Source organism: Aspergillus sydowii, assembly GCF_001890705.1.
Source record: "Aspergillus sydowii CBS 593.65 unplaced genomic scaffold ASPSYscaffold_9, whole genome shotgun sequence".
Lineage (NCBI taxonomy): Eukaryota > Fungi > Ascomycota > Eurotiomycetes > Eurotiales > Aspergillaceae > Aspergillus > Aspergillus sydowii.
Window position 1 is genome coordinate 205,311 of NW_024467867.1, and position 23,792 is coordinate 229,102.

The following is a 23,792-nucleotide window of genomic DNA, read 5'->3' on the forward strand; positions in this document are numbered from 1 at the left end:
AGGTCCTGCCGCCTTGGTATATGAGCCTCAGTAGTAAAGAGTAGTAGTTGGAGCTGTATACATACAAACACAGTGCAAAACAATAGCTAACCATGACTCTTTGAGCAGTGGTCGTGGTAAACATCTGACAATGACTACAAGGTTGCGAGTCTAAATTGCAGTACATCCCTTTTCTGCGATAATTCTTGTGGTACCTTATTTCTGGCAAATGTCCCGATGAGCCTAAAATTGCAGTGACGCCGACAAGAAACGCGAGGCCAGGTAATGGGGTATGGACTTTTATAGAATACTGCATACTGAGTAGGTAGTGAGACGGTGTACAGGATATGATGGATATTTCACTCCATTATCTAGGGTGTAAACGTATTAAGTGAATTATTTACTTATCTATCTACCCAATATTTCATTAATATAACGTTGTTTTTGTTTGAATATGACACAAACTGAACCAACCCAGTTGTATGACTTGCCAGACTTAAGCCGCAAACTCCAATAGATTCAACGTACCGTCCAAGTTCTGAGCATGTAGTTAGTTAGCTTGAGATATTCATCTAATTTAATTTAATCTAATAAATATGTAAATAAATATAGTGACGGAGTACTTACCCAATTAATAAAATCCGCATCTAACCACTCCCGCACATCCGTCCAGTCCTCGAACGTACCCTCCATCTGCGTTTCCGCATCTATCGGCTGCGGGCGACGATTCCCTGAGCCAGCGCGAGCCCTAAACAAAAGAAAAAAAAAGAGTAAATCGTTAGCTGAAATAGACACACATATTAAATATATAGTATGTATGTAGAAGACGCACTGCAGATGCCTCAAAATCCGACACCCCTTCGCACAGACCGAGCTGCGGGTCGAAAACTCCTGCATGCGGGAGAGGAGGTTCTCCAATTCCTCGCGGTACGGCGCAGCGTCGAACCCCTCTGGCATATCGAGGAGACATGAGTCGAGCGCCACGGCGGCATGGAGGGCCTTGAGGCTTGTGACGCCGTTTAAGAGGAAGAGGTAGTTCCGTAGTAAAGGGGCTTCGTAGAGTTGTCTGTGGATGGAGATTAGTGTTGCGGCGGAGGCGATGCAGCGTTCTCTGGATGAGGGTTTGAAACAGGGTTTCTGGGAGTGGTGGAAGGGGCGGTGGAGGAGGAGGTAGAGATGGTAGGCGTAGGTTTGGAGGATGCACCAGTGGGCGTAGCTGCAGTCGAGAATGCTGGGGGAGCCTTGGGTGGATAGAAAGGTGTCGTCCCAGTGTTTTTGCTCTACGGCGATGGCGGCGTCGAAGTTGGAGAGGACCGGATCGAGGCGGGAGGGCCCGGAGATGTGGTGACAGATTTCGGTGGAGAGGCGGAAGAGGCGGACTTTGGAGATCATGACGGACATTTGGGTTGGTTTGTGGGAGTTTGATGGTGGGGAGATGCCGGACTCGGTGATGTCGGAGTCGTTGACGTCCGCTGGCATGGTGGTTTTGATGTTGAGGAGGAAGGACATGTCGACGTCGCGGAAGAGGATGCTCTGATACGTGTGCAAGGATAGAAGACCGGCCCAGCAGCGGCGTCGCCGTTCGGTTTCAATAGGGCTGAGGTGTTGCGAGTCGACATTGCAGCGGAGGGCGATGCCAATATTCAGCGCCATCCCAAGCAAGGCCCAGCCCTGGTCAACGGACTCGTTGTGGGAGAGGTTATAGATTACCATCAGCAGGGCCTCTAAGGTGCTAAGCTTGTGCCGGATGAAGAATTGATCTTTGGAAAGACAGGCCATTGCCGTTTGCTGGAGCCGGCGAGACAGACAGACAAGCTCTTGCGCAGGGTTATTGGACCGTTTCGGCCATAGTCCTTTTAGTTTAGGATCGTTTGGATCCATGGTATACAGCACCAGAGAGCAGATGGAGAACAGCAACGCCAGCCACGACAGGTCCCCTTCGTATGGATTCTGCATAAAGCCGGCATACTGCATCTGAAACGTCGGACCGTGAAGAATGGGGAACAGAGCAGCTATATGCGTGAAGAAGTGAGAAACCAAAAAATCGCACCAGCTCCTCGGAGGGAGGATCTCGAGAATCTCCCTGAGAGAGAGGCCCCGGCCGACTGAAAAGGGAGACAGCGTGTCGGGAACTGCAGCGACGTCATATTCTGGAGCTGGTCTCTCGAGCACTGCTGCCCAGTCGCTGTCTGGAGGGGCCTGGTTCTTGTCGGATACCAGCTCAGGCTGTAGGACTGGCGGAGTGTTTGCATTTCGCACCGGTTCGACTACAGGAGATTGGGCTCCAGTAGCAGCCGAACCCACTGTACGCGGCCGTGCACGAGTAACATTGTTGGATGAAGGCGAGATACCAGAGTTAGGCTGGAATGAACAGGAAGACTCATGTCCGCGTCGCTTGCAAGAGGTACAGGGCTGCTGGCGATCGCATCGCAGCTTGGAGTGTCGGCAATGCTGGCAACTAACAGGCTGTCGCTTGCGGCGATGGGATGCACGAGTTTGTTTGTTATCGTTTGACAAATTCATTGCTTGTCGGAGAAGAGAAATACAAGCCGCAGGGACGGAGATAATGAAGCTGTCGAGCTGGTCGGAGATCGATGACGCACTCGGAGACGTCGGTCGGAGATGGCGAATTATTGTCTCCGACTCGGGGATAACAGACTCAAAATCTTCATTCGTGAATTAGTCAAGTGGAGCGTTCTATTGCGTTCTATCTGAAGCAGACTTATTCTATACTCTAAGCACATTTATCCCCGTCTATTCCCAGTTATTTCTTTTATACGTCATCCCTTTTATACGTTGTATACTTCCGTCACTCCTTGTCAGCATCCACCGCATACTTGCTCTTCTTCCGAATCCTCGGCCCATAAACATAAAACAGGTACGGGACAGGCGTCATGGCAGCACTGAGGGCCCCCATAATCGTAAGCGTATATTGGACGCCAATCGAGCGGTAAATCGGAGCACCGGCAATAGTCATACCCCCCGCGACGACATACCGCGTGAAGACAAGGAACCCCAGCGCGGATGCGGAGTAGATGTCGTATGAATCAATGAGGTACATATAGGCCACGATGAAAATGGCTGTCATGCCGTAGCCGAAGACGGCGGAGGCGACGAGCGGGGACCAGATGGAGATATGTGGCTGGGCCGTGTTAGCTACCATATAAGTTGGATATATCGCAAAGTATTACTTACATAGGAAGTCCATCCCATCCAGAACAAACTAATCGGTATCGCTGGAGCCCCACCCAGCATTGCGTACCAGAGTCTGGTCTCCGGTGCGATACGGCCTGTCTTTTTGTACTCCTTTGCGGTCCATGAATAGACCACTGGGACGATGGCCCCGGTAAGCAGAATCCCAGCCAGCATGCCGCACCAGCAGATGGAAGTAAGAGGCTGCGAGAGGCCGTAGACCCCGCCAAAGATAAAATTGTATCCTTCTAAAAAGGTAAAGAGGATAAGATAGATAATAGTAAGGTAGAGCGACATCAGGATGATAATCAATTCGGAGTAGAACATCGCGAACGGCCGGTAGACAGACTTCTGCAGGCGCTTGGCTAGACTATCGTGCTTGAGTTCCATCGGAGCTTTATACCGTTGATCGCCAGTCTCCTGCCGAAGGGTCTTGGCCTTCCAGTATAGAATGAGGTTGCCATAGGTCTCAGGCTGCAGCAGGACAACAACAATGAGGACAGCACCGCCCATGATCAGCATGATCCATTCCAGCCAGCGCCATCCAAGTGTCGAGGGGATATAGCTCCCAATAACCTGGCCAAGAACTGGGCCCGTGAAAGACGGCACAGCATAGGCAGGGAAAGCATAAGCTTTTTGCACCGGGTCCCACAGATCCGCAACAGTCCCACCAGCGCAAGTTAGCGGCGTGGATGCAAAGAAGCCGGCCAGGAAGCGGAAGATGAGGTGACTCTGGATGTTCGGAGCCAGTCCGGCGGCCATGATCCAGACCAGATAGAAAAGCGTTGTCGTTGAATAGATGGCATTACGGCCAAATGTCTCTGAGAAGGGGCCTGATAGTAGAGAGCCGCACGCGAATCCGATTAAAAACAGTCCTGTTGGTGTCAACGTCCGTATCAATTTTGCAGTTACAATAGTTCATCCTACCTGTCGCAAGAGCGCCAACAACTTCAGACACTCCAAAGTAGTCGCTGTATACCTGCACCCCGCAAGCATCGATCGCGGACGCGGCAGTGACAGCAACTCCGATCAACGAAACAAACCACGTCATGCAGAGCTTTTGCAGGACACTCTTGTTCCGGGGGTTCAGCGGATCATTCGGTCCATCCCAGCCCACGACGATAATGTCATTGTCAGAGCCGGAGGGGTTCTCAGGCGCAGAGGGCTGTTTCTCCAAAGTGCCGTTCTGCTCGGACAGACTGTGGCGGACTGCCTGGCGAACTCGCTGGTACTGAAAATAGGCCTCCATTGCGATCGGCTGTTATGCAGGTCGGGATCGAACCTGATCGAGAGGATGGCGAAGAGAATATATAAGTTTAAGATTGCAGATTTTTAGAAGTGACGGCCTCCGATGGCATCTCCGAGATGACTCTATTGTTGCGTCGGAGATGTCGATCTCGCCATCTCCGACGATGTTTCCGGTCTGGTTCTCCGATGTATAACTATATTATGACACCATACTAATCAATAATATCCAGAGGCAGAATAGAGACATAATCGACCGCCGCAGGCTCCTCCCCGTCTGGCGTCCCAACAATACGCAGCACGCTCCCCGACTCGACATGGACCTCCCTGAATGTAACCCGCGTCGCTGTCTGCCCATCAATATACGGAGACGGTGCACGGCCAATAACATATTCCAGATCCCCCTTCCATTCTCCAACTAGCCCGTCATCCAAAAACAACTCCCAGGTTGAGTTCCCAATGGCCTGGTCAAAGTAGTTCACGGCAACGTTGTATCTCCCAGTCTCCACGTCCAGCTTCGTCGACGCCGTGCCAGCAGTTGAGTTATCGACCGTGACAATGCAGTGCGAGCCACTCGCTGCCTCGAACGGACTAACGAGGTACGTCTCGTACCCATCCAGTTGCATGTCCTCCGCCTCGATTCTATATGGATGGTTCCCCACACGTCCAGCCTCGTCGGGGATACTCGACTTGCTGAAGTAGAAATTGTTAATCGAGTCCCGCCAGACAAGGGAGTGACCAGCCTGATAGACCAGCCGGAAGAGGACATGCTCATAGCGCTCTTTATCGATTTTACTCTTGAGACTCTCCCACAGCGGCACGAAACCCTGGACCGTCTCGCTGCCGCGGTAATGCGCATCGTAGAAATGCTGGATCACCGTCTTTCCGCTCTTAAGCACCTGCGTGTAGGGCACATGGTGGAACCACAGAAGCAGATTGTCGGGCGTTGTTTCAATGTCCTCGTACATCTGGTACACCTCCTCGGGATACTGCCCTGCATTACCAGTGCCGTTCCACACCGTCCGGTCCATGCCAATACTATCAGCGTCTGCGCGCGTCCACTGCCCCCAGGGGTTCCCGTCCTGAGAAGCAGGGTTCGGCCCATAATGGCCGAGCAGGATATCTGTTAGGGTCTGGATGCCGAGATTCCCGGAGTAATCCTCGTACGCGGGCCAAGATTCCATGGACATCTTGGTTATGGCGTCTATGACATCCTGATCGTGGCTGAATGTCATTCTGATCCACCGTTGCAGCATCTCGATCGAATCAGAAGACGGGTCCCATGCCAGATTCCCGTAGGCGTACAGATTCGACATGGCGAGGTGACTGCCCAGCCAGGTTGTATTAAGTCCGACATTAACGACGCCAGCGGAGCCACCGAGACCAAGCTTGTTGTTGAAGCGTTTCCCGCTGATGATATCGCTGACGGCGGAGTCTTTGCCGTCGACTCGGAGATCGAAATCAAGAACCTCCTTCCACATCGGCGCGAGATACACCAGGTGGCATTGCTGTCCTAGATACTCCTGCGAGACCTGCAGTTCCACGGCACTCGCTGTCTTGACCAAATGCGAGAATAGCGGCGAGACAGGCTCGCGGACTTGGAAATCAATCGGCCCGTTCTTCACCTGCACGACGACGTTATCTTCGAACTCGTCGTCGAGGTCTTGGAAGAACTCCACGGCCGCATTGGCACGGTCCGCCTTCCAGTCTAGATCCTCGTCTAGGTTCTCATGGTCGTAGACGAACGCACGGAACATGGCAATCCCACCATACGGCTTCAGGGCCCGCGCAAACAGATTCGCCCCGTCGGCCAGGGTCCGGTTATACGTGAACGGACCAGGCTGGCCCTCGGAGCTCGCTTTGACCAGATACCCCGCCATATCAGGGATGCGTTCGTAAATCTCATCCGTGACGCCATTCCACCAGGATACCACCTTCTCATCAAGCGGATCAAAAGTATCCAACCCACCCAGCGACTGCGGCGACGCAAAGTTCAGCGACAGCCCTAACTGCACCCCATACGGCCGAAACACATCCGCAATCCTAGCCAGCCCGTCCATATTCTCCGGCGTGAGAATCGTCTCGTTCGCATTGACGTTGTTCACCACGACTGCGTTCAGTCCGATTGATGCGAGAAGACGCGCATACTGTCCTGCCCGCGTTAGGTCGTCGCGGATTTTGCCCTCCCAGAAGAATATCGAGTCCCCGCCGTATCCGCGCTCGACGCTGCCGTGTGTCCCGCCGTCTTGCATGTTATCCCACTGGTTCACCCACCGGATTGGGGCGTGCGGGTTCGACGTAGTTGTCGTATCGGAGACGTCTCCCTGCGCTAGACGCTCGAGGAACTTGAATGTCCCGTATAACGCGCCGCGCTCGTTCTGGCCGAGAATGAGGACGTCGCCGCCGCCAGAGATATCAAGGTAGTACCCGTCTTCAATGAGGTCTGGGATGGTCTCGGTGTCGCCGCCGTTATCGGAGTACGCGCCAACAGTGCCGACGATGACGGCTGGTTCTTTGGAGGTGGCTCCTGTGTTGATGGACAGGGTTTTGCTGTACATCCCGCTGATTCCGTCGGTGAGTTCTTGCGCGGCGGTATACACTGGCTGTCCCTCTGTTGCGTTCAATGCGATAATCACCGAGGGGAGTTTGTCGTGGCATGATTTCGCATTGGGGACTGGTGCGTACCGCAGCCATGCGGCGAGGCCATCTTCTGCGGCGGCGAGGCCGAGAGAGGCGAGAAACAATAGAGGAACTCGCATTTTAAAGCGCATGTCTAAAAGCAAAAAAGAAAAAGAAAAAAGAAAAAGAAAGGAATTTCGGGGGCGCGCTCTCTCTATCTTGTCATAGCTTACGCATTGACGCTGCTCGGCGTCCGGGGATGTCTTGATGCATTTCATTCAGGCTATATTCGGGGCTGTCTCTCGATGTTGGAGACTAAGATACGGAATTTCCCCGGTACCTCACTCAGAACCCCGCATGGGAAAAGCCGTATGTGCCGTGGCTGAACTGGCGATGCTGTTTAGGCTAATTGGATGCGATGATCACTCAATATTGCGGAGAAATTACGGGGAACTCTCCGCAGCAGGAATTAGAATGAGAATTAGGATTAGGATGACCTTGAGTCGGTATGCAAGGGCTGTAACTTATGGCTTGGACTTGCTAATTTATCTTCAACACTTCCCTGGTCGTCAAGCCGCGGGGCGTATCTCACAAGTCTTACTATCGCATCATGAAATTCGCCAGGCTGCAATACGTGCTGGTGGCAGCGTATGCCCTCTTTGCATCTCCAGTAGCCAGCAGTCCCATTAACCGACAGGACAAGCACTGGATCGCAACATGGACGGCAACAACGCAGGAAGTCGAGGTCGCCAACCTCGCACCGGCGCCATTCGCAAGTTCCATCCGCAACCGTATCGGTAAAACCAGCCAGTCTACTAACAAAAGTAGGGCGGAGAGAACGTCGCCTCCCAGTTCGAAAACGCTACACTGCGCCAGACATTCCGGGTAACGATTGGAGCTGAACGCATCCGGTTCCAATTTTCGAATCTCTTCGGGCAGACGGACTTGCCTATCACTGCGGGCTCTGTGGCATTGCCGGTGAACGGGAGTGCGGGTGTAGCTGGGATTGATACGGCCACGATCAAGAACCTGTCGTTTAATGGCTCTGCGTCTGTGACTATTCCTCCAGGGGGGATAATCTACTCTGACCCGGTTGACTTTCATGTCTCTCCGTTGTCGAATATAGCGCTCACTATTTACAGCCAAGCAGGACAGGCAGGGGATAAAATCACAGGACACCCAGGGAGCCGTACCACGTCATGGATGGAAGCGGGCGACAAGGTCGTTGCGTCTTCGATTACAGGGACGACTAGTGTTGAACACTGGTACTTCGCCAGCGCTATCGAGGCCTGGGCTCCAAAGAGCAACTCCGGCCTCGTCATCCTCGGCGACAGCATAACGGACGGGCGCGGGAGCGACGATAACCAGAACAACCGGTAAGCCGATCCACACTTCAAATACAGAAACGGTTCTGATATTCATGAACATCAAGATGGCCCGACGCCCTCGTCGAACGGATGTACAGCAACAACCTGGCCAATATCGCCATCACAAACCAAGCGGCCGGCGGCAATGCCGTGCTTGAAGGAGGCCTGGGACCACCCCTGCTAGACCGGTACCGTCGTGATGCCCTAGGCCAGAAAGGAGTCGAGTACGTTATGATCTTCGAAGGCGTCAACGACATCGGGGCCTCGGATACAGACGATCAAACGCAAGAAGCGCTCTCCACCAACCTAATCAGTGCGTATGAACAGATAGTAGCAGACTGCAGAGATGCAGGGCTGGTTACTATCGGGGCAACCATCACTCCGTTCGCTGGTAGTCAGTATGGCGACCCGGCTCGCGAGAGGACCAGAGTTAGGGTTAACGAGTGGATTCTTACGGCCGGTCTTTTTGACTATGTTGTTGATTTTGCTAGTTTTATTGGGGATGGGGATAGCTTGAAGCCGGAGTTTGATTCGGGGGATCATCTGCATCCTAATGTTGCTGATTATAAGGAGCTGGCGCGGAGGTTTGACGTGGATATCTTTCGAGCATAGGTCTAGCCATATACCCTATAGTGACGGTAAAAGTGCAAATACAAATATGGATGATATGTTCAGACTTGTTATATCATTGGCCCAGTCGATATAAATGAACAGTGTTGTAATGATCCCAACCCTGTGGCATTGTCTTGACTAATCATCTTCCAGTTATACCCCAAATCCAGAGCTCTAAAGCTGCAAGACGTTTTCTGTAGCTTTGTGGTCCTTGCGGAAAATCCACAACCCAGTAGCATCACCCTACAAACAATTCCAGGGATGAGGAAGTTGATTGGTCAGACCAGGCTCGGCCCACCACCCAAATAGGTGTCGGGTTCACACAGGTGGGTCCCATCGTAACCACGCTGATCTCCATTGGTTAATTCCAAAAGCAGAGCCGCACACTGCATTTTTAGTGACTTGGGGAGATCGCATGAAGGGGAACCTAATCGTAAATTGCTTACTTGTTACCGAATAATACGCTGCTGTTTATACTGCATTTCTAGTCTCAGGCAGGCGATAACGAGCAGCTAAAAGAGTAGAATCAGAATGGCTTAGCTTAGAATATATCGCACCTCTACAGTAAATCTGGAGCTCAGTGACATACATACTATAATGCTAACCCATGCTCCTAGCATGTTCTGAAAATTGTACCCACTGTCCTCGAGGCGGCATAGTCATTGACTGCGCTTATAGTGCCGTGGGGTACTGCATGAAGAGGGACCAGCAATTAAAATCTACTTGCTGCCTGGGAATCACTAGCGTAGACACCTACTTTGCCTACTTGGCCTCCTTGCACTGCATTTTTAGGCTCTGGGAGCGCGCGACAGACCGAATATCATAACCTCTCTGGATTTGGTGGGTGGTGTAATGTATGGCTGAATAAGTGCACTGCATTTTTAGGGCTCTGGAACGGTTTGACTCTCCTACCATGAGACTCTCCTCGACTCCTCTCAGCAGTCAGCACTGTCATGGCATGACACTTGGCGCCGCTACGATAGATACTGTTGGACATAGCATGCGAGCTATCGGCCATGTATGGTTTTTAGTGTGGCGGTCGAGCCGTGTCAGCCCAGCCACCGGGGTATCTGTGCATGCATTTTGCCTGCCTTGTACTGCATTTTTAGGCACCACAGGAGGTCGAGACTGGGGCCACACGACTACATTACACAAGCTGTTCCGGTAACAACAGTTTGTTTTAATTGCTGAAATTCAGGATTATTATTTCAATTCATATAAATCGTTTATCGTGCAGACGGTCTTGGAATATAGTTCGCCCCATCCAATATCCCCCACCTGCTGTGAATCAATTTCGAAATCCCACCCCCGCCCACTGTCCTCGTGGAGGAGGCCCAGAAGTCCCGGGGTAACCATCCTGAGGGAAATACGGTGAAAAGGGCGACGGCCTAGGGTTAAACGCGAGCTCTGGCTGGGCTGGCGATGAAGCGACGACTCCGCCTACAATGGCACCAATCGGAGTTGAAGATGATGAGTATCTCGAAGATGATGAGGGGGATGACCGAATGGATGCAGTATCAGTATCCGATGGCTCATCATCCGCGGATACTCCCGTATTCGCTCTCGAAGGCTCCTCGGACGTTTCAGTCACACTTCGATACCCCGTTGGATACTGCGTTCTTGTTAAAATCCCCTTCGAGCCGGTGTATATCGGAAACAGGATAGGGCTCTGCATTCCGCTCCATGTTGGTTCCATGGTCCATGTCATATCCAGGGTGTCGGTGCAGAACCAGGTGTAGTAGTCGGGTTGGTATTTGACGGTTAGGCAGTATGGCGAGGCGGATGAACTATAATTCAGGCCTTGCATTAACGATGGATTTGAATTGACGAGACTTAGAGTGAGAGAGAGGCATATCATCCAAGTGTTGGACTGCCTGGGTTTCCACCCTCAGCACAGGTGGTTATAACATGGTCCTGATCTTCCGGTCTACCAAGGATCTTGTAGTCGCTATTCCAGAAACAAGTTATCTGGGGATTATCATCAGACCATCTAGTGTCTAATAGTCAGCTATAATGTTAGTGAGGTTGCATCTTGGACCAGTTGCAGACACACCATAGTCTGGGCCCGAGAACTGACACCAATGTGGAAATAGATTGCCAGCGCTAGAAAGACGCAATCAGTGCAGAAATTGAATCACATCTTGTCTGAAATTATTCAAACGAAGCACGAAGCAGGAGTTGGTATGGGCTGAAGGTCACGCACAGTAAGGACTGTAGCCCAGTTTAATGCACATAATCGAGTTTCCAGGGCCCCGTACCTCTTCTTGTCTCTGTTTTATCGAGTGTCTGCTCCAATCAATACGAAGGATCGGAAGGATCAGACAGATTTTCGGATAACCAACAGGGCTGTGTTTGCAGGGAATACCAGACTGTTCGCATAATCAGGTACTGTCTGGAGTTGAATATCTTCAGAAACATGCACGTCTTGTCGAGCCGTGCCAGACAGCTATTCCAGGGTACTCCCCCCTAGTGGCCTGCATAGCAACAGCTTGTAGTTGACATATACTATGAATATCCAACCTGATTCATTTAGCTAACGTCTTACTGTCTCATTCCTGGACATTGCATGCTTATTGGCAGTTGTGAGTATTCCTTGCAGATAGCAACATGCAGACGATAGCCCTGCACTGCATTTTTAGGCTCGCAGGGCTGTTGCATTGACTTCTGTAACTAAGAATACTTGGCAGTCACAGCCTTCGTGACTGAGACTCCAACTATTTATCCAGGTCTTGAACGATCTCTTTCTCACCTAGTCAAACTTCCAGGCCTCAGTCTTCAAGTGTCAAGATGCGAAAGACAAAAGGAGTCTACGTTTCATGATCTCTTTTCAGGGAAGGCTCATCAGCTATGGTAGCCCCTTTGCTATCTAAATGATCTCTACGCTGTTGTCGTCGCAGAAGAGTTTAAGGTAGAAGAGTCTAAGATTGACGAAGACAATTCCGCAAGCAGTCACCTCTGCAGACACAGCATATCCACTGTGTGATCTCCCTAACTTCACTCCGGGAAATGCCCATCTTATATACTGTGGGGTACACTGCACTTTGAGGCCTGGCGAGGGGTGGACGTTGTGTTGGCATATGAAGTGATAGAGAAAGACGGCTCAACGCAAGCGTGTTTGTATGGTCGAACGATAAACAGTTTCGATGGAATGAGGCTGCGAGGCTGTGCCAAAGAGAATTCGCTGAGGGCTCTTGTTGAGTGCACAGACAGAATCAGGCTGCCATTCTTGTTATTGGACCAATTTAGCTGGATATAGTGTCATTCGCTGCTCTGTCTCGCTAGTGGGTTCAGGACCGATACGAATGACGAGTTTAGTTCCTTTCCTATTGTTCATTATCTCGCGACACCAAACCTGTTGAGCAAAGGATCCTTCAGCAGTCTGTCCAGACAGGTCCCCTCAACACCAACAAGAACCTCCATCCCCCCATCCGGAAGCACAGGAAGCACCACCTGACACCCATTGATACAGCCCACATTCGGCACTCTCACGGCGTCAATTTTCCCGCCCAGCAAAGTCCCCCAATCCAACCCATAAAGCTCAAAGCCCACCCACGATGTCTGCACGCAGTTGAAACCAGGCACATCCAAAAACGCCGTCGGAACCAGTCTATCCACGTCCTCCAGCTTCTCCACAAGAGAAACGACATCATCCGTGAACTCGCCGTCAGCGCGTAAAATCGCCTTGCGGATCTGAACCGCCAGGTCTGCCAGATTCAGCTCGGACAGCATCTTCCGAATCGGCGTCGAAACAGCCACGTACTCGAGGAAGCAGCCGAGCGTATTCGGGTGGACTCTCGGGTTCGTGCGCTGTCGTCCGTCAATGGCGATTCCGAATGTCGACACGGGGTCGTCCCCACCCTCTAGGGTATCCAACGGCGATTGAACCGCCATTACCGTGCGCCAGACAAGCGCGGATAGAGCATCGTTCGTCGAGATCCACGACTGGTCAGTCGCGGTTGTGGCATTCGCCGGGGACGCCTCGGCCTTGAGTGCCGCCAGAGACTCGGGCGAGAAGTAATACACCTGGCCGCGGTGGCTGGGCGAGAGCATCTTGGGCGGAGCCCCCGGCGGCGTGAACGGGAGAAGGGTGTACTCCGGGTGGTTCTCGAGTTTCCCTTCATTATGTCCGAGGGGGGTTATGATCTGTGCTCTGTCCCTCCATAGCTCTTCTGATAACTGTGCTGGGTCTGCGATATCGAGGCCCTGCGCGACACGGCATCCTTCCGCCCATAGTTTCGTCCATGTATAGAACGAGGTCCCGTCGCCGGCCATGTGCAGGATACACCACGTCAGCAGGAGTCCGCCTGGAATGAAATTCGCCTGCACGAGGGAAACAGGCAGTCTCTCGCCGGCGGTTGGCCACACGGAGCGGCGACAGAGGGTATCAGCATCGAACGCGGCGACGGGGAAATGGTTCGATTTCAGGTCGGAGTAGGTTGATCCAAAGGACGCGCGCAGGTCCTTGACAACAATCTTTGCGCTGTCTTCGTTTAGGCCGTGGAATTTCAGCACGCCCGCTTGTTTGGCGTCGGGGTCTGGGATGGCTTCGCTCGCGACGACGGGGATGCGCTCGGTGAGGGCGTCGTACCCGGCTTGGACGACGCGGGAGACTTCGGAGAGGTCGTAGTTCTCGGGCAGCTGGAAGGGGAAGACATAGCGGAGATATCCCTTTGGGCCGATGCGCTCGAGGGCTGTGAGGTCTTGGATAGGGACGGGCTGGAAGGCCATGGTTGAGCACTGCACTGCGTCGCTGCGAGGTGGGAGTTGGAGAGGGTTGGGGGTGGGTCAGGGGATACTTGTTATATGGCTTACACGTATAGCTTGAACTAGCAGATTTGTTTGTAGCAGTAATTTCATCGGCAGGCAGTCCACCCGCTTGATACTCTACTAGTGATACTACGCTTGCGTGTTAGGGCCATCTCTCCAAGAACAACTTGACAAACCGAGTCAAGACAGCACCGAGTCGCCCAAGCAGACGCTTCCTATACTCGACCATGACCCGTCGAGCCAGTTAATACTCTCCGATTCGCCAGATCGTATATTGAGTGCCCCCGCCAGGCCCGTCCCGGGATGCCGTGTCGGGATAACCCCCACTGTTCTTCTCCACCTGTCAAGCATCTCCCCGCCCGTAAGCCACCAGAAACAAGGCGACACCGTTGGTCTCCAGCGGCCAAACTCTGCTAGCGAATCCTTCGCCATGATAATGGTTCCTGCCGGCGTCGTCAGTCGTCATCTTCCATCGGTGAACGCGGCATATCCAGCAACCTGGTCCTGGTGCCATGTTTCCAAGATCAGCGCATCCTGCTTCGATTTTGACGGGTCAGACAGCCAGGCCCCTGCGTCGGTTCTTGTTTTTGGCCCCATGACAATGAGTGTGTGACATGTTTTCCTTTTCCTGAACGGGAACAGATTCTCAGCGGGCCTGATCCTTAGTGGCCCAGGAACCATGCCCTAAGACCGGATCAAGTTCCGCTCCAAGTCACCCATCGGTGCAGTCCCACCGAGTGACAGGAAGGATATCCTCGATTGATTTAAGGACGAACTCAACTCCATCCAAGCATTGTACTCCAGACCGATACGCATGCACCTGTTCATGTTATGACTGACCCGGCCATTCTCGCGGCCTTTGGGCCACCCCCCGCCAATGTCGACCTTGCGGAGAGCAGCGTGAGGGTGAACAACGGCGCAGTCATTGGGCTTCTCTGCACGTCGTTTGTGCTTGTCGTTTTGCGATTTATGGCGAGGTGGACTCTGCGCAATCCGCTTCTTGCTGACGACTGGGCCATTATTGCGGCGTTGGTAATTTTTCTTTAATCTTTTAGGGCAACAGCGTTGTACTGACCATCACAGTGTTGTATAGGCGCGACAACTGGATTGAGCGTTTCAGGTGAGGTAACACTGTAAGTTGTAAATTCTTTGATTAACAGTCCGCAGGCAGCAGTGTAGGCGCAGGGAGACATGTATGGGCCGTCTCATTAGACGATTTGACGAATCTATACAGAGTCAGCACCCATACCCTACCTATATATCCTATATCTTCCTCCCTAACCAGTCGTGAACAGTTTCTATACACCTACACCTTCGTCTACGGCGCAGGCTGCACCAGCACCCGCGTCTCCATCCTCTTCTTCTACCGACGCATCTTCTCCCCGCTCGAGAAATCGTTGAAAATCGCCCTCATCTTCGCCACTTGCATCACGGTTGCATACCCGCTCATCGTCTGGATCACCATGGCCAATGCCTGCAAACCCCTGAGCTTCTTCTGGACCCAGTTCAGCGGGACTACGACGGGCAAGTGTATCAATATCAACCAGTTCTTCCTGGCGACGGGGATCATCAACATGTTGAACGACTTTATTATCCTCGCGCTGCCGTTTCCACGAATTATAAAGCTGCAGATGACGCTGCAGAAGAAGGCTGCTATTTGCTGTATTATGGCTGTAGGGATTTTGTGCGTTCCACAAAAACCCAAGATTGTCTTGAAAAAGAAATAAAAGGAACTAACTAACATTCGTCCAGCGTCTGCGTCGCAAGTATAGTCCGCATCCACTTCCTCAGCTCCTTCATGAACACCGCAGACATAACCTACCTCATGGGCCCCGTCTTCATCTGGTCCACCATCGAGCCCTCCGTCGCAATCGTCTGCGCGTGTCTCCCCCACCTGGCGCCCCTCGTCCGCATCGCCCACCGCTCCATCTCAAGCAGCTACCGCTCGCGCCGCGACACAACAGGGAAGGGGACTGGTTCTGGGGGCCGTGCGCTTGGGTCTGGGTCTGGGCCTGGACCTGGACTTGGGTCTGGCCATCATCATCATAAGGGGGGTAGTATACTTGGGAACAGGGGACAGCCGTTCCAGTATGGGTTTAATCGGAAGAGTAAGAATAAAGGGTCTGATGATGATGAGATTGGCTTGACGAATTATGTTACCGCTGGTGGTAATGACAGTGCGTCAATCACGCCGGGGTATGGCCATGGCTCTGCGGTTAAGGGGGAGATTACGGTCCAGTCGAGCTTTGTGCAGTCTTCGACTAGGGAGGGGGCTTTATGATAGATAGATAGACAGGTTCTACTGGTATAGGACGTTCAAATTAATCAAGTTGTCCCCTCGGGTAATTCGTAGGTCAAGCTGGCCAGTGGTCATAAGTAGAACATGGTGTGAATCTAAATAATAATCATAGGGCTAATTACTTTGTAGGTACAGTCCCGCGGATTTCATGTCAGAGGTTTCGGCTTGGCTTAGGGCTTCTTACAAGATCACATCAACAATACAACTAACATGAAAATGGCCCGAATAAGCCTTGTCTCTTGCACCGCATTTTAAGTACTTGCCGAGTACCAACTAACCTATACATAGGGTATAAATCTGAGCACCTTACTAGTAACTAATGTGATGATCGTCCTTGCACTGCATGCATAAACTCTGAGAGAGGATCCACCCCACCCGTGCCCAGGCGACTCAGCCACGGCAATGCACTGCTTTTTTAGTTCGCGTCAGAGGCTGGAGTCTGCTGCCCCTGACGATATGGTATATGTAACTGACCAGCCTCGGCGGCTTTTCTGGCTACAAGGCCAAGACCTTGCCCATCTGAAGAGCCTTCCAAATAGTTCTGGCTTCAGATAGACTACACTGCCGTACACTGCATGTCGTTTTCTCTGATATATTCAATATAGTATCAGCAGTGCGAGATACCTACCGGATTAATTATGCAGTTCTACATTATACCAAAACAACATAGAGTAGCACGTACTGCATCCAACCTATCTACTCAATCAAACTTTTGCGATGGATATCGAAGTGCACTGACGATCAACTGGCCTTATGTGCACTGCTTTTGTGGTTCCGTAGAAGGGTTGCGGTGGACTCAGGCGGCGCAGCTCATTTCTAGACTATTGGTTATACTGTTGGGTATACGCCGCTTTCCCCTGGTGTAGAGCAGACTGACCTGATAGGTTGGGTCTTACTCTTGGGAGCCGACTGGGGCTGATAATGGCCAGGGTTTTGATCATCAGCACTGCATTTTTAGTCCAGTCGGGGGTTGGAATCGGTCAGCGAGAAGAGGATGTCCATTATTGTCCAATGGTCATGCTGCTGACATGGGAGTCACCCCACTCCCAATGTGCGTCGTTGCATTGCCTCACTTGCACTGCATTTTTAGTTCCTGTGAGGGGTGGCACTCTGGATATCCCACTGACATGCTCAGTTAATGAGGTGCATTTCAGTCCGCGCAGGTGCGCTTCACGGTATACCATCAAGGTTTTCTGTTGGCTATAGATATGAATGCCTAAGTTAAAAAGAATCTTAAGGCTTGGAACCAAAATACAATCAGCATATCATACATAATCTCATCTCTCGTAACTCGTGTCCATCTCGTGTCCATGGCTACCGCCGTCCCCTCTCATGGACCGTCTTTTCATGCCTCGTCATATCCCACTTTCTCGCGAACCCTTTCCCGCATTCGGAGCAGCAAAACGGCCTCTCACCGTTATGTGACCTAATATGGTCCTCCAGGATATTCCTCCTCACAAAGAACTTGTGGCAAATCTTACACTCGTATTTCGTCGGGGAGACCTCCCGCCTGTGTATATTCGCAAAGGTGTCGCCGGGATCGCACTCTGACGGGTGGTATCTCTTTTCGTGAGCCGCGAGTTCATTGTTGGAGCGGAATCCGAGCGTGGATCGCTCGCAAGTCTCATCCTTACACCGGTACGGCAGGTCATGCTGGCTGTTGTGTTCTTGACGCATGGCGCTCCCCTTGAAACCCTGGTGGAAGTAGAAGCACATCACCTTTGGGCAGCGGAACGGGTGGTCGTCGTATAGCGAGACGAAGTCCATTTGGGGTTCTTCGCTCAGCTTTTCGAGCAGCTCCCGGTTACGTGTCAAGGTCTCCTTCAACATGGGGATGCCCACGCTATTTCTTGCTTCCAGGTCGCCGTTTTGGGTGGTGTAGATATGGCCCCAGACTCTGGCAAGATTGCCGTAGAATGGGTACCGTTGGAAAAACACGCAGTCCTGAAGCGCTTGGTCGGGGACAAGGTGTGGAAATGCATCTGCGTAGAAGGCCACAAAGTTGTCGAGCTCCTGGGTTACTGTGTCCACTTGGCTGGGGGTGTTGTATTCTATTTGCATTGTGCTTGCGCCCAAGAATGCGGCCTTTTTATCGATCAATGTCCTGATGTGCCGATACCAGGATGCAACCGCGTAGTCTTGGAAAGCTAGGTCGCCTCGTCGAGCATACTTCCTAAGGGTTCTTTCCGATATATCGGGTTTAAACAAGTCAAGAGTGAGGTATCGAAGGCAGCGGACGGCGAGGTCGCACTCCGCGGTGCGCCAATTGATATAGTCCGTATTCTCTATAAACCTGCATCACTGTTAGCGGCTTCTATGTGTAAAGCGTAAAAAGAAGCTCACTGTCTAGCGGTGCTGTGAATGAGCTCAAACCGGTTCCCTTTCAGCTTTTGCACAAGGGATCCACACAACTCCTCGGGTTCGTCGCATATTCTCAGCTCCATGTCAAGTTCATTCGTGTCCAGGTCCCCCATGTCAATCGACAACGCAACTTGGATTTCTGTCCATTTCAGCGGCCTCTTAGCGTACACTAGCCAGCCGAGCAGTAGTCGGGTGTACTTCAGCTGCCCTGGGCTTAGATCCCGCTTTAGGCGTTCCATGATTCGAGCATATCTATTCAATACTCAGTATAACATATTTGAAAGTAAAGAGGTGTTTTACATACGCGTCGTGTAGCTCGCCTGGCAGTATTGTAGGACTTATCTCCTTCTTAAAGTCGGCAATAGTGGACTGCTTTTGCAAGTTGTCCATGACAAGTCTTGCGAAGAGAAACATGCCTATAGGCGTATTAGATTCGTTAAATCGGAGGCCTTCTTGGACGTACCGTTTGATTTGATACAAATTGTATCCACTGCTTTATTGACAAGCCACTCTTCAGACCGGAACTTCTCCAGTTCGCGAGCCCTCCTCTGCTGGCAATAATTCCGAATATCTTCCATGGTATTTTCTGGCTCCAGAGCAATGACAGAGGCATTCGGTATCGCACTCCTGATTTCAGGTAGCGGTCTGCTCAGGAAAAGGACGCGGAGTTTCCCTGGAGAGGAATCCTCAGCTTTCTTCATCAGGTATTTGAAAACCTCAAGCAGGTCTTTTCTTGCTTCTTCGCACTCATCAAGCCCATCGATAACCACATTCAGACGCGGGACTCTTTCACAAAAGATCTCGATGAGAGTCTGCGCCGTGGATAGGTCGGATATGTTGGAGGTATGTGAGCCCTTCTTCTTCGAAAGACAGTAGGGGACCAGATCCTCATCTTTGGGTATGAGCTGCAGAAGAATACCACGCAGTACAGAAAGACCGGAAGATTTTGTTTCAAACTCCTCATTGCAGTAAAAGTAACATGTCTCCCCGGCCGAGCGCTCCATACATGCATCGATTATGACGGATGCGAGGTAGGTTTTACCTACATAGGTAAGCATGAAGGTCAATTAAAAGGCGCTGGTAGTATTACCTGTCCCTGGATGTCCGTTAATCCAGAGCAGAGAGCTATACTCCTCCAGATCTGTTGATAGCCAGTCTTGGACCTTTTCTTGGTCTAAAATCCAGCTTCCACTGCCACGATAGATATTCCTGTCACGGCATATGTCTTGATGCTGGGTATAGCTCTCTGCGCCCCCGATCCAGCCTTGGACATCGTCGATTTCTTTCTTTCGCCTCGCTGTTTCTTTAGCTTGACAGTCACGGGTTTCCTTTTCTTTCTCTCTCAGGTAGTCGCGGATTTCCCGCATGTCCATCTCGTATTGCCCCAGGTGGCTGTACGAAGCTCGAGCCTTGTCTTCGATCATTCTAGCGTGGGACTGTATTCTGAGAATAATACTCTCACATGTCGGATTAAAGTCTTTCCAGAGGCTTTTGAACAATGCCTTGAGGGCTGTGATTAGACAATGAGTAGAGCTCAAACTAAAGTCCAAGCGGGACCTCACCTCCTCCTAAGTATATTCTCAACGCGTTATGGTGAAACTCTGAGACATCTACAAAGATCCTAGCAAGTATCCGCTGCAATCCCACGTTTTGTCTAAAAGTCCCAAGCTGGTCCTCAAAGCTCGGCAGCGCTTCGCCTATTTCTTCATAGGCCGTCAATAAAGCGTCGAAAGTGTCCACCTGGGCTTTGGCTTTCTACAAGGCAGCTGAGCAAGGCACCACTTAATATCACATGGGATACTCTTACCTGCATAAGTTCCTTTACTGGCCCCCAAATAAAGCCCATGAGTTCCGCTGTCCCTAGGATACTTTGCAATACTACTCCGTACTGTTCGAATTTCACAATAAAAGGTTCAATGCGTCTTAAATTCCGCAGTGACCTCGTTCGTGCCTGTTCATTCTGAATGTGTTTCAATTCCCGCTTCAGAGTACGAAGGTCGGTGGTCCGATAAACATTTACTTTATTCGAGTCGAATTGCCGCTCAAACCCGTTGAAAATTCTATTGAAAATTTCTCTGGGAAGAGAGTCGTCAACAAGACCTAATGATTGAGGATCCAGTCGACTGCGTGAGAGGCTTGATGTTCGTGAACTCAGTTCAAAGCGAGCTATCCCTCAGTCAGATAAACGACCTTACATTAAAGTTAAGAAACCGTGGGGCTTACAATCGGGCGTTCCTGACTGAGATCTCCTGTCATGAGGCGCATAATACCCCAATACTCCCTTTGCAACCGATGCAGCAACCGCAGCTGCATACTTCTGCCATTTCTTGTTCTTGTGACTGTCCGCGTAGTCGCACACTCCTTTGATGATCAGACAGTTGAACTTGTTCCATATCCCCGCTCCTTCCATTTCGAAACCTATTACTTTTTCGGTCTCCGCCCATTTATCCCTATGCTCGGCTGACTTCATGACAACGTTTCCGGTACCAATTGATCCAAAATGGATCATATGATTTGATGGAGCTCCATCGGCCTGGGCAAGTAGCCGATCCCGCCGTATGAGTCTTGCGTCGTCACAGGGTATTGCGTCGCAGGAAGATTCCAAAGCAGCGTTACAAACCGATTCCGATGTACTGCACTCGGGACACCCCGAATGGTGTCGTTGAATGTAATTTGGTTCGAATAGTTTATCCTCAGATACAGGAGGACAGATTGTATCCATGGCCGGTTTGCGCAGTAACTCGCCAAGGTTGTCCATCATCTTCTTGCGCAATCTGTTCAACTCAGCCTGAGTCTTCAAGCACTGCAACAGACCGATAACCTCCTCACTCGGCTTCATTGGTGAATCATATATGGTATCCTGTCGTCGTTGCGTGCCGTGGGGGTACTGGCGAATATTGTCGAGCTGCACCAACACTTCACTAACAATAACATCACCGAGAACAATCTCCGTTTTTTTGTCATCAGGTGTCCAGGGAACCGCGCCGCAAACCCCGACCAGGAGAACGAGATTGATGGAGGGGAAGCTCATCCTAAGCGATTGGGCGGCAGTAGATGCTGCTTCCATCCCAATCTTGTGAAGAACAACAATAACCACGGGCTGTCCTCCACATCTCCCAAACCTATACTGGATTGGGTCACCCTCAGCGCGGCCATAGACATGATTAGCGTCATCCCAATGCTCGTCCAATGAACACAGAACAGCATTGTTTTCAAGTGGCAGCGCGGAAATTATTGCGACTTGGAAGTCGAGGCCACTTGCCGGACGATTGTGGCCATTCATGGCTATACAATGCAACGTATAACGGCATTGGAGGACGAAATGTCAAAACTCGGATTCAGTTGAAGTTCGAGACGTGAGGAGTCGAAATTGTGGGCGACGCCCGAAGAAAAGAATGAAGCAACTGGCGAGGCTGAGCGTGCTTCAATTCAGCCTCGTTCGTCGCATACATGCATATCTATCCGGACAGGGCGATTGCTGCTGATACGCCCTGTCTGGATAGAGATCTGCAAGAACGGTATGCGTGACTGGTGATTGGGTAGCATCCTCCGGACGAGCCTCTCACCGACTCGCTCTGGATTGGCTTCCTGATTGCTGGCTATTCCAATCGTCAGTCAGCAAGGCAGACTCCGAAAACTGAACTGGCGTAGTAGATATAGCCGGACGGAGAATGTCCGGTGGTGATAGTTTCAGTAAGGTGTATGTTTGCAGTGTTTGCAGTTTGCTACACACCGGCGTCCCCAAGAATCTGGCTTACCTAAACAATTTCCCAACCGGGGAAAGCGCCTCCGGAAAGTTCCTTCGTGGTTTCCCAACATCTCCGAACTGTTGTGAAAGATAACCATTCCCGTCTCACTCTCCCTATCTCCCTTCACCTCCTCAATTGGCTTGACCGCTGTCCATCATGTTGTTCCGAACTGCGTGGGCTCGTCAGGCCGCGCCTCTGCGGCGTCAGGCTTTTGCTCCCCTTTCCCGGCGGTCGGTCACCACCGACGCCGCCTCGTCGCATGCTGAAAATATCCCAGAGGTCGGTACCAGCTGTCCCGAGTCATGGAAAATCCTGCGCAGCGAACGTTGTTCTAGTTGGATCCGTTGCTAACACGCGTTCTACTTTCAGGATGAGAACAAGCCGTTCACCGTCCGTCTCTCTGATGAGAGTTTCGAGACTTACGAGATCGACCCTCCTCCGTACACCATGGAGGTGACCAAGAAGGAGCTCAAGCAGATGTACTACGACATGGTCGCTGTCCGGTATGAACCATTCGCTCTACATTCCTGGCCTCCGGAAAGTAATAGTCACTAACATATTCGTCTTCAGACGTATGGAAATGGCCGCCGATCGCCTGTACAAGGAAAAGAAAATCAGAGGTTTCTGCCACTTGTCGACCGGTCAAGAAGCTGTCGCTGTCGGCATTGAGCACGCCATCAACCGCGACGACAAGATCATCACTGCTTACCGATGCCACGGTTTCGCTTACATGCGCGGCGGTACTGTTCGCTCAATCATCGGAGAGCTGCTCGGTCGCCGTGAGGGTATCGCTTATGGCAAGGGTGGTTCCATGCACATGTTCGCCCCCAACTTCTACGGTGGTAATGGTATCGTCGGTGCCCAGGTCCCCGTCGGTGCCGGTCTAGGTTTCGCCCAGCAGTACAACGAGGAGCCCAACACCAGTATCGTTCTGTACGGTGACGGTGCTTCCAACCAGGGTCAGGTCTTCGAATCCTTCAACATGGCTAAGCTCTGGAACCTTCCCGTTCTTTTCGGCTGCGAGAGTATGTCTTAATAATCCTTCCAGCTTATTTTCTAAATAACTAACAATTCGCAGACAACAAGTACGGTATGGGTACCTCCGCCGCTCGTTCCTCCGCCTTGACCGAGTACTACAAGCGCGGTCAGTACATCCCCGGTATCAAGGTCAACGGTATGGATGTCCTCGCTACCAAGGCCGCCGTCAAGTACGGTAAGGACTACGCCGTCTCTGGCAACGGTCCCCTCGTTTACGAGTATGTCACCTACCGCTACGGTGGTCACTCCATGTCCGACCCCGGTACCACCTACCGTAGCCGTGAAGAAATCCAGCGCATGCGCAGCACCAACGACCCCATTGCGGGTCTCAAGCAGAAGATCCTTGACTGGGGTGTCATGTCTGAGGAAGACCTCAAGGGTCTGGACAAGACCGCCCGTGCCCACGTTGATGAGGAGGTTGCCGCTGCCGAGAACATGGCTCTCCCCGATAACAACTCCCGTATCCTTTTCGAGGACATCTACGTCCGCGGCAGCGAGCCCCGATGGATGAGGGGCCGCACCGTCGACGAGACTTTCTACTACTAGTTGTTTGTATAGAGAGCA

The 23,792-nt window shown here is 51.7% G+C and overlaps 9 protein-coding genes across 9 annotated transcripts; 3 read left to right on the forward strand and 6 right to left on the reverse strand.

The window, feature by feature from the left end:
• Positions 1-321: 321 nt before the first annotated feature.
• Positions 322-2,569, reverse strand: ASPSYDRAFT_47653 (uncharacterized protein). Its single transcript, XM_040847474.1, has 3 exons — positions 812-2,569; positions 607-727; positions 322-517 (listed from the first exon to the last, which is right to left on the reverse strand). Exons 1-3 carry the CDS (start codon positions 2,500-2,502, stop codon positions 476-478), a joined length of 1,854 nt encoding a protein of 617 aa, XP_040700166.1. The 5' UTR covers positions 2,503-2,569; the 3' UTR covers positions 322-475.
• Positions 2,570-2,788: 219 nt separating this feature from the next.
• On the reverse strand, positions 2,789-4,420 carry ASPSYDRAFT_91624 (MFS transporter; the record flags this gene model as incomplete). Its single annotated transcript, XM_040852520.1, has 3 exons — positions 2,789-3,121; positions 3,175-4,046; positions 4,099-4,420. The coding sequence occupies 3 exons, from the start codon at positions 4,418-4,420 to the stop codon at positions 2,789-2,791; spliced, it is 1,527 nt and encodes a 508-aa protein (XP_040700167.1).
• Positions 4,421-4,631: 211 nt separating this feature from the next.
• Positions 4,632-7,187, reverse strand: aguA (alpha-glucuronidase; the record flags this gene model as incomplete). Its single annotated transcript, XM_040845097.1, has 1 exon — positions 4,632-7,187. The coding sequence occupies one exon, from the start codon at positions 7,185-7,187 to the stop codon at positions 4,632-4,634; it is 2,556 nt and encodes an 851-aa protein (XP_040700168.1).
• A 342-nt stretch (positions 7,188-7,529) lies between these two features.
• ASPSYDRAFT_47655 (SGNH/GDSL hydrolase family protein) lies at positions 7,530-9,125 on the forward strand. The gene is made up of 3 exons (XM_040847475.1): positions 7,530-7,807; positions 7,864-8,411; positions 8,468-9,125. The coding sequence occupies exons 1-3, from the start codon at positions 7,646-7,648 to the stop codon at positions 9,012-9,014; spliced, it is 1,257 nt and encodes a 418-aa protein (XP_040700169.1). The 5' UTR covers positions 7,530-7,645; the 3' UTR covers positions 9,015-9,125.
• A 1,076-nt stretch (positions 9,126-10,201) lies between these two features.
• ASPSYDRAFT_47656 (uncharacterized protein) lies at positions 10,202-11,138 on the reverse strand. Its single transcript, XM_040847476.1, has one exon. It carries the CDS (start codon positions 10,819-10,821, stop codon positions 10,303-10,305), a length of 519 nt encoding a protein of 172 aa, XP_040700170.1. The 5' UTR covers positions 10,822-11,138; the 3' UTR covers positions 10,202-10,302.
• A 1,147-nt stretch (positions 11,139-12,285) lies between these two features.
• On the reverse strand, positions 12,286-13,875 carry ASPSYDRAFT_47658 (uncharacterized protein). The gene has a single exon (XM_040847477.1). It carries the CDS (start codon positions 13,740-13,742, stop codon positions 12,348-12,350), a length of 1,395 nt encoding a protein of 464 aa, XP_040700171.1. The 5' UTR covers positions 13,743-13,875; the 3' UTR covers positions 12,286-12,347.
• Positions 13,876-14,528: 653 nt separating this feature from the next.
• On the forward strand, positions 14,529-16,113 carry ASPSYDRAFT_134279 (uncharacterized protein). The gene is made up of 5 exons (XM_040840669.1): positions 14,529-14,813; positions 14,865-14,901; positions 14,949-15,016; positions 15,077-15,465; positions 15,534-16,113. Exons 1-5 carry the CDS (start codon positions 14,613-14,615, stop codon positions 16,060-16,062), a joined length of 1,224 nt encoding a protein of 407 aa, XP_040700172.1. The 5' UTR covers positions 14,529-14,612; the 3' UTR covers positions 16,063-16,113.
• Positions 16,114-17,209: 1,096 nt separating this feature from the next.
• ASPSYDRAFT_47661 (uncharacterized protein) lies at positions 17,210-22,074 on the reverse strand. Its single transcript, XM_040847478.1, has 8 exons — positions 20,665-22,074; positions 20,249-20,607; positions 20,004-20,196; positions 19,532-19,951; positions 18,905-19,483; positions 18,746-18,857; positions 18,424-18,693; positions 17,210-18,373 (listed from the first exon to the last, which is right to left on the reverse strand). The coding sequence occupies exons 1-8, from the start codon at positions 21,722-21,724 to the stop codon at positions 17,395-17,397; spliced, it is 3,972 nt and encodes a 1,323-aa protein (XP_040700173.1). The 5' UTR covers positions 21,725-22,074; the 3' UTR covers positions 17,210-17,394.
• Positions 22,075-22,346: 272 nt separating this feature from the next.
• On the forward strand, positions 22,347-23,774 carry ASPSYDRAFT_33466 (pyruvate dehydrogenase (acetyl-transferring) subunit E1 alpha; the record flags this gene model as incomplete). The annotated part of the gene is made up of 4 exons (XM_040845098.1): positions 22,347-22,469; positions 22,560-22,693; positions 22,761-23,215; positions 23,269-23,774. The coding sequence occupies 4 exons, from the start codon at positions 22,347-22,349 to the stop codon at positions 23,772-23,774; spliced, it is 1,218 nt and encodes a 405-aa protein (XP_040700174.1).
• Positions 23,775-23,792: the final 18 nt, after the last annotated feature.

Excerpts from the sequence above, each read along its gene's own strand:
- ASPSYDRAFT_47658 (XM_040847477.1), bottom strand. The coding sequence starts at position 13,742 with ATGGCCTTCCAGCCCGTCCCTATCCAAGACCTCACAGCCCTCGAGCGC.
- ASPSYDRAFT_47656 (XM_040847476.1), bottom strand. The coding sequence starts at position 10,821 with ATGCAAGGCCTGAATTATAGTTCATCCGCCTCGCCATACTGCCTAACC.
- ASPSYDRAFT_47653 (XM_040847474.1), bottom strand. The coding sequence starts at position 2,502 with ATGAATTTGTCAAACGATAACAAACAAACTCGTGCATCCCATCGCCGC. Across the intron at positions 728-811 it reads CGGATTTTGAGGCATCTGCA|GGCTCGCGCTGGCTCAGGGA; the intron begins GTGCGTCTTCTA and ends TCTTTTGTTTAG. Across the intron at positions 518-606 it reads ATGCGGATTTTATTAATTGG|AACTTGGACGGTACGTTGAA; the intron begins GTAAGTACTCCG and ends CTACATGCTCAG.
- ASPSYDRAFT_47655 (XM_040847475.1), top strand. The coding sequence starts at position 7,646 with ATGAAATTCGCCAGGCTGCAATACGTGCTGGTGGCAGCGTATGCCCTC. Across the intron at positions 7,808-7,863 it reads ACCTCGCACCGGCGCCATTC|GGCGGAGAGAACGTCGCCTC; the intron begins GCAAGTTCCATC and ends TAACAAAAGTAG. Across the intron at positions 8,412-8,467 it reads GACGATAACCAGAACAACCG|ATGGCCCGACGCCCTCGTCG; the intron begins GTAAGCCGATCC and ends ATGAACATCAAG.
- ASPSYDRAFT_134279 (XM_040840669.1), top strand. The coding sequence starts at position 14,613 with ATGACTGACCCGGCCATTCTCGCGGCCTTTGGGCCACCCCCCGCCAAT. Across the intron at positions 15,017-15,076 it reads ATTTGACGAATCTATACAGA|TTTCTATACACCTACACCTT; the intron begins GTCAGCACCCAT and ends AGTCGTGAACAG. Across the intron at positions 15,466-15,533 it reads ATTATGGCTGTAGGGATTTT|CGTCTGCGTCGCAAGTATAG; the intron begins GTGCGTTCCACA and ends ACATTCGTCCAG.
- ASPSYDRAFT_47661 (XM_040847478.1), bottom strand. The coding sequence starts at position 21,724 with ATGAATGGCCACAATCGTCCGGCAAGTGGCCTCGACTTCCAAGTCGCA. Across the intron at positions 18,858-18,904 it reads AATTTGTATCAAATCAAACG|GCATGTTTCTCTTCGCAAGA; the intron begins GTACGTCCAAGA and ends ATACGCCTATAG. Across the intron at positions 18,694-18,745 it reads CCAGGCGAGCTACACGACGC|ATATGCTCGAATCATGGAAC; the intron begins GTATGTAAAACA and ends AGTATTGAATAG.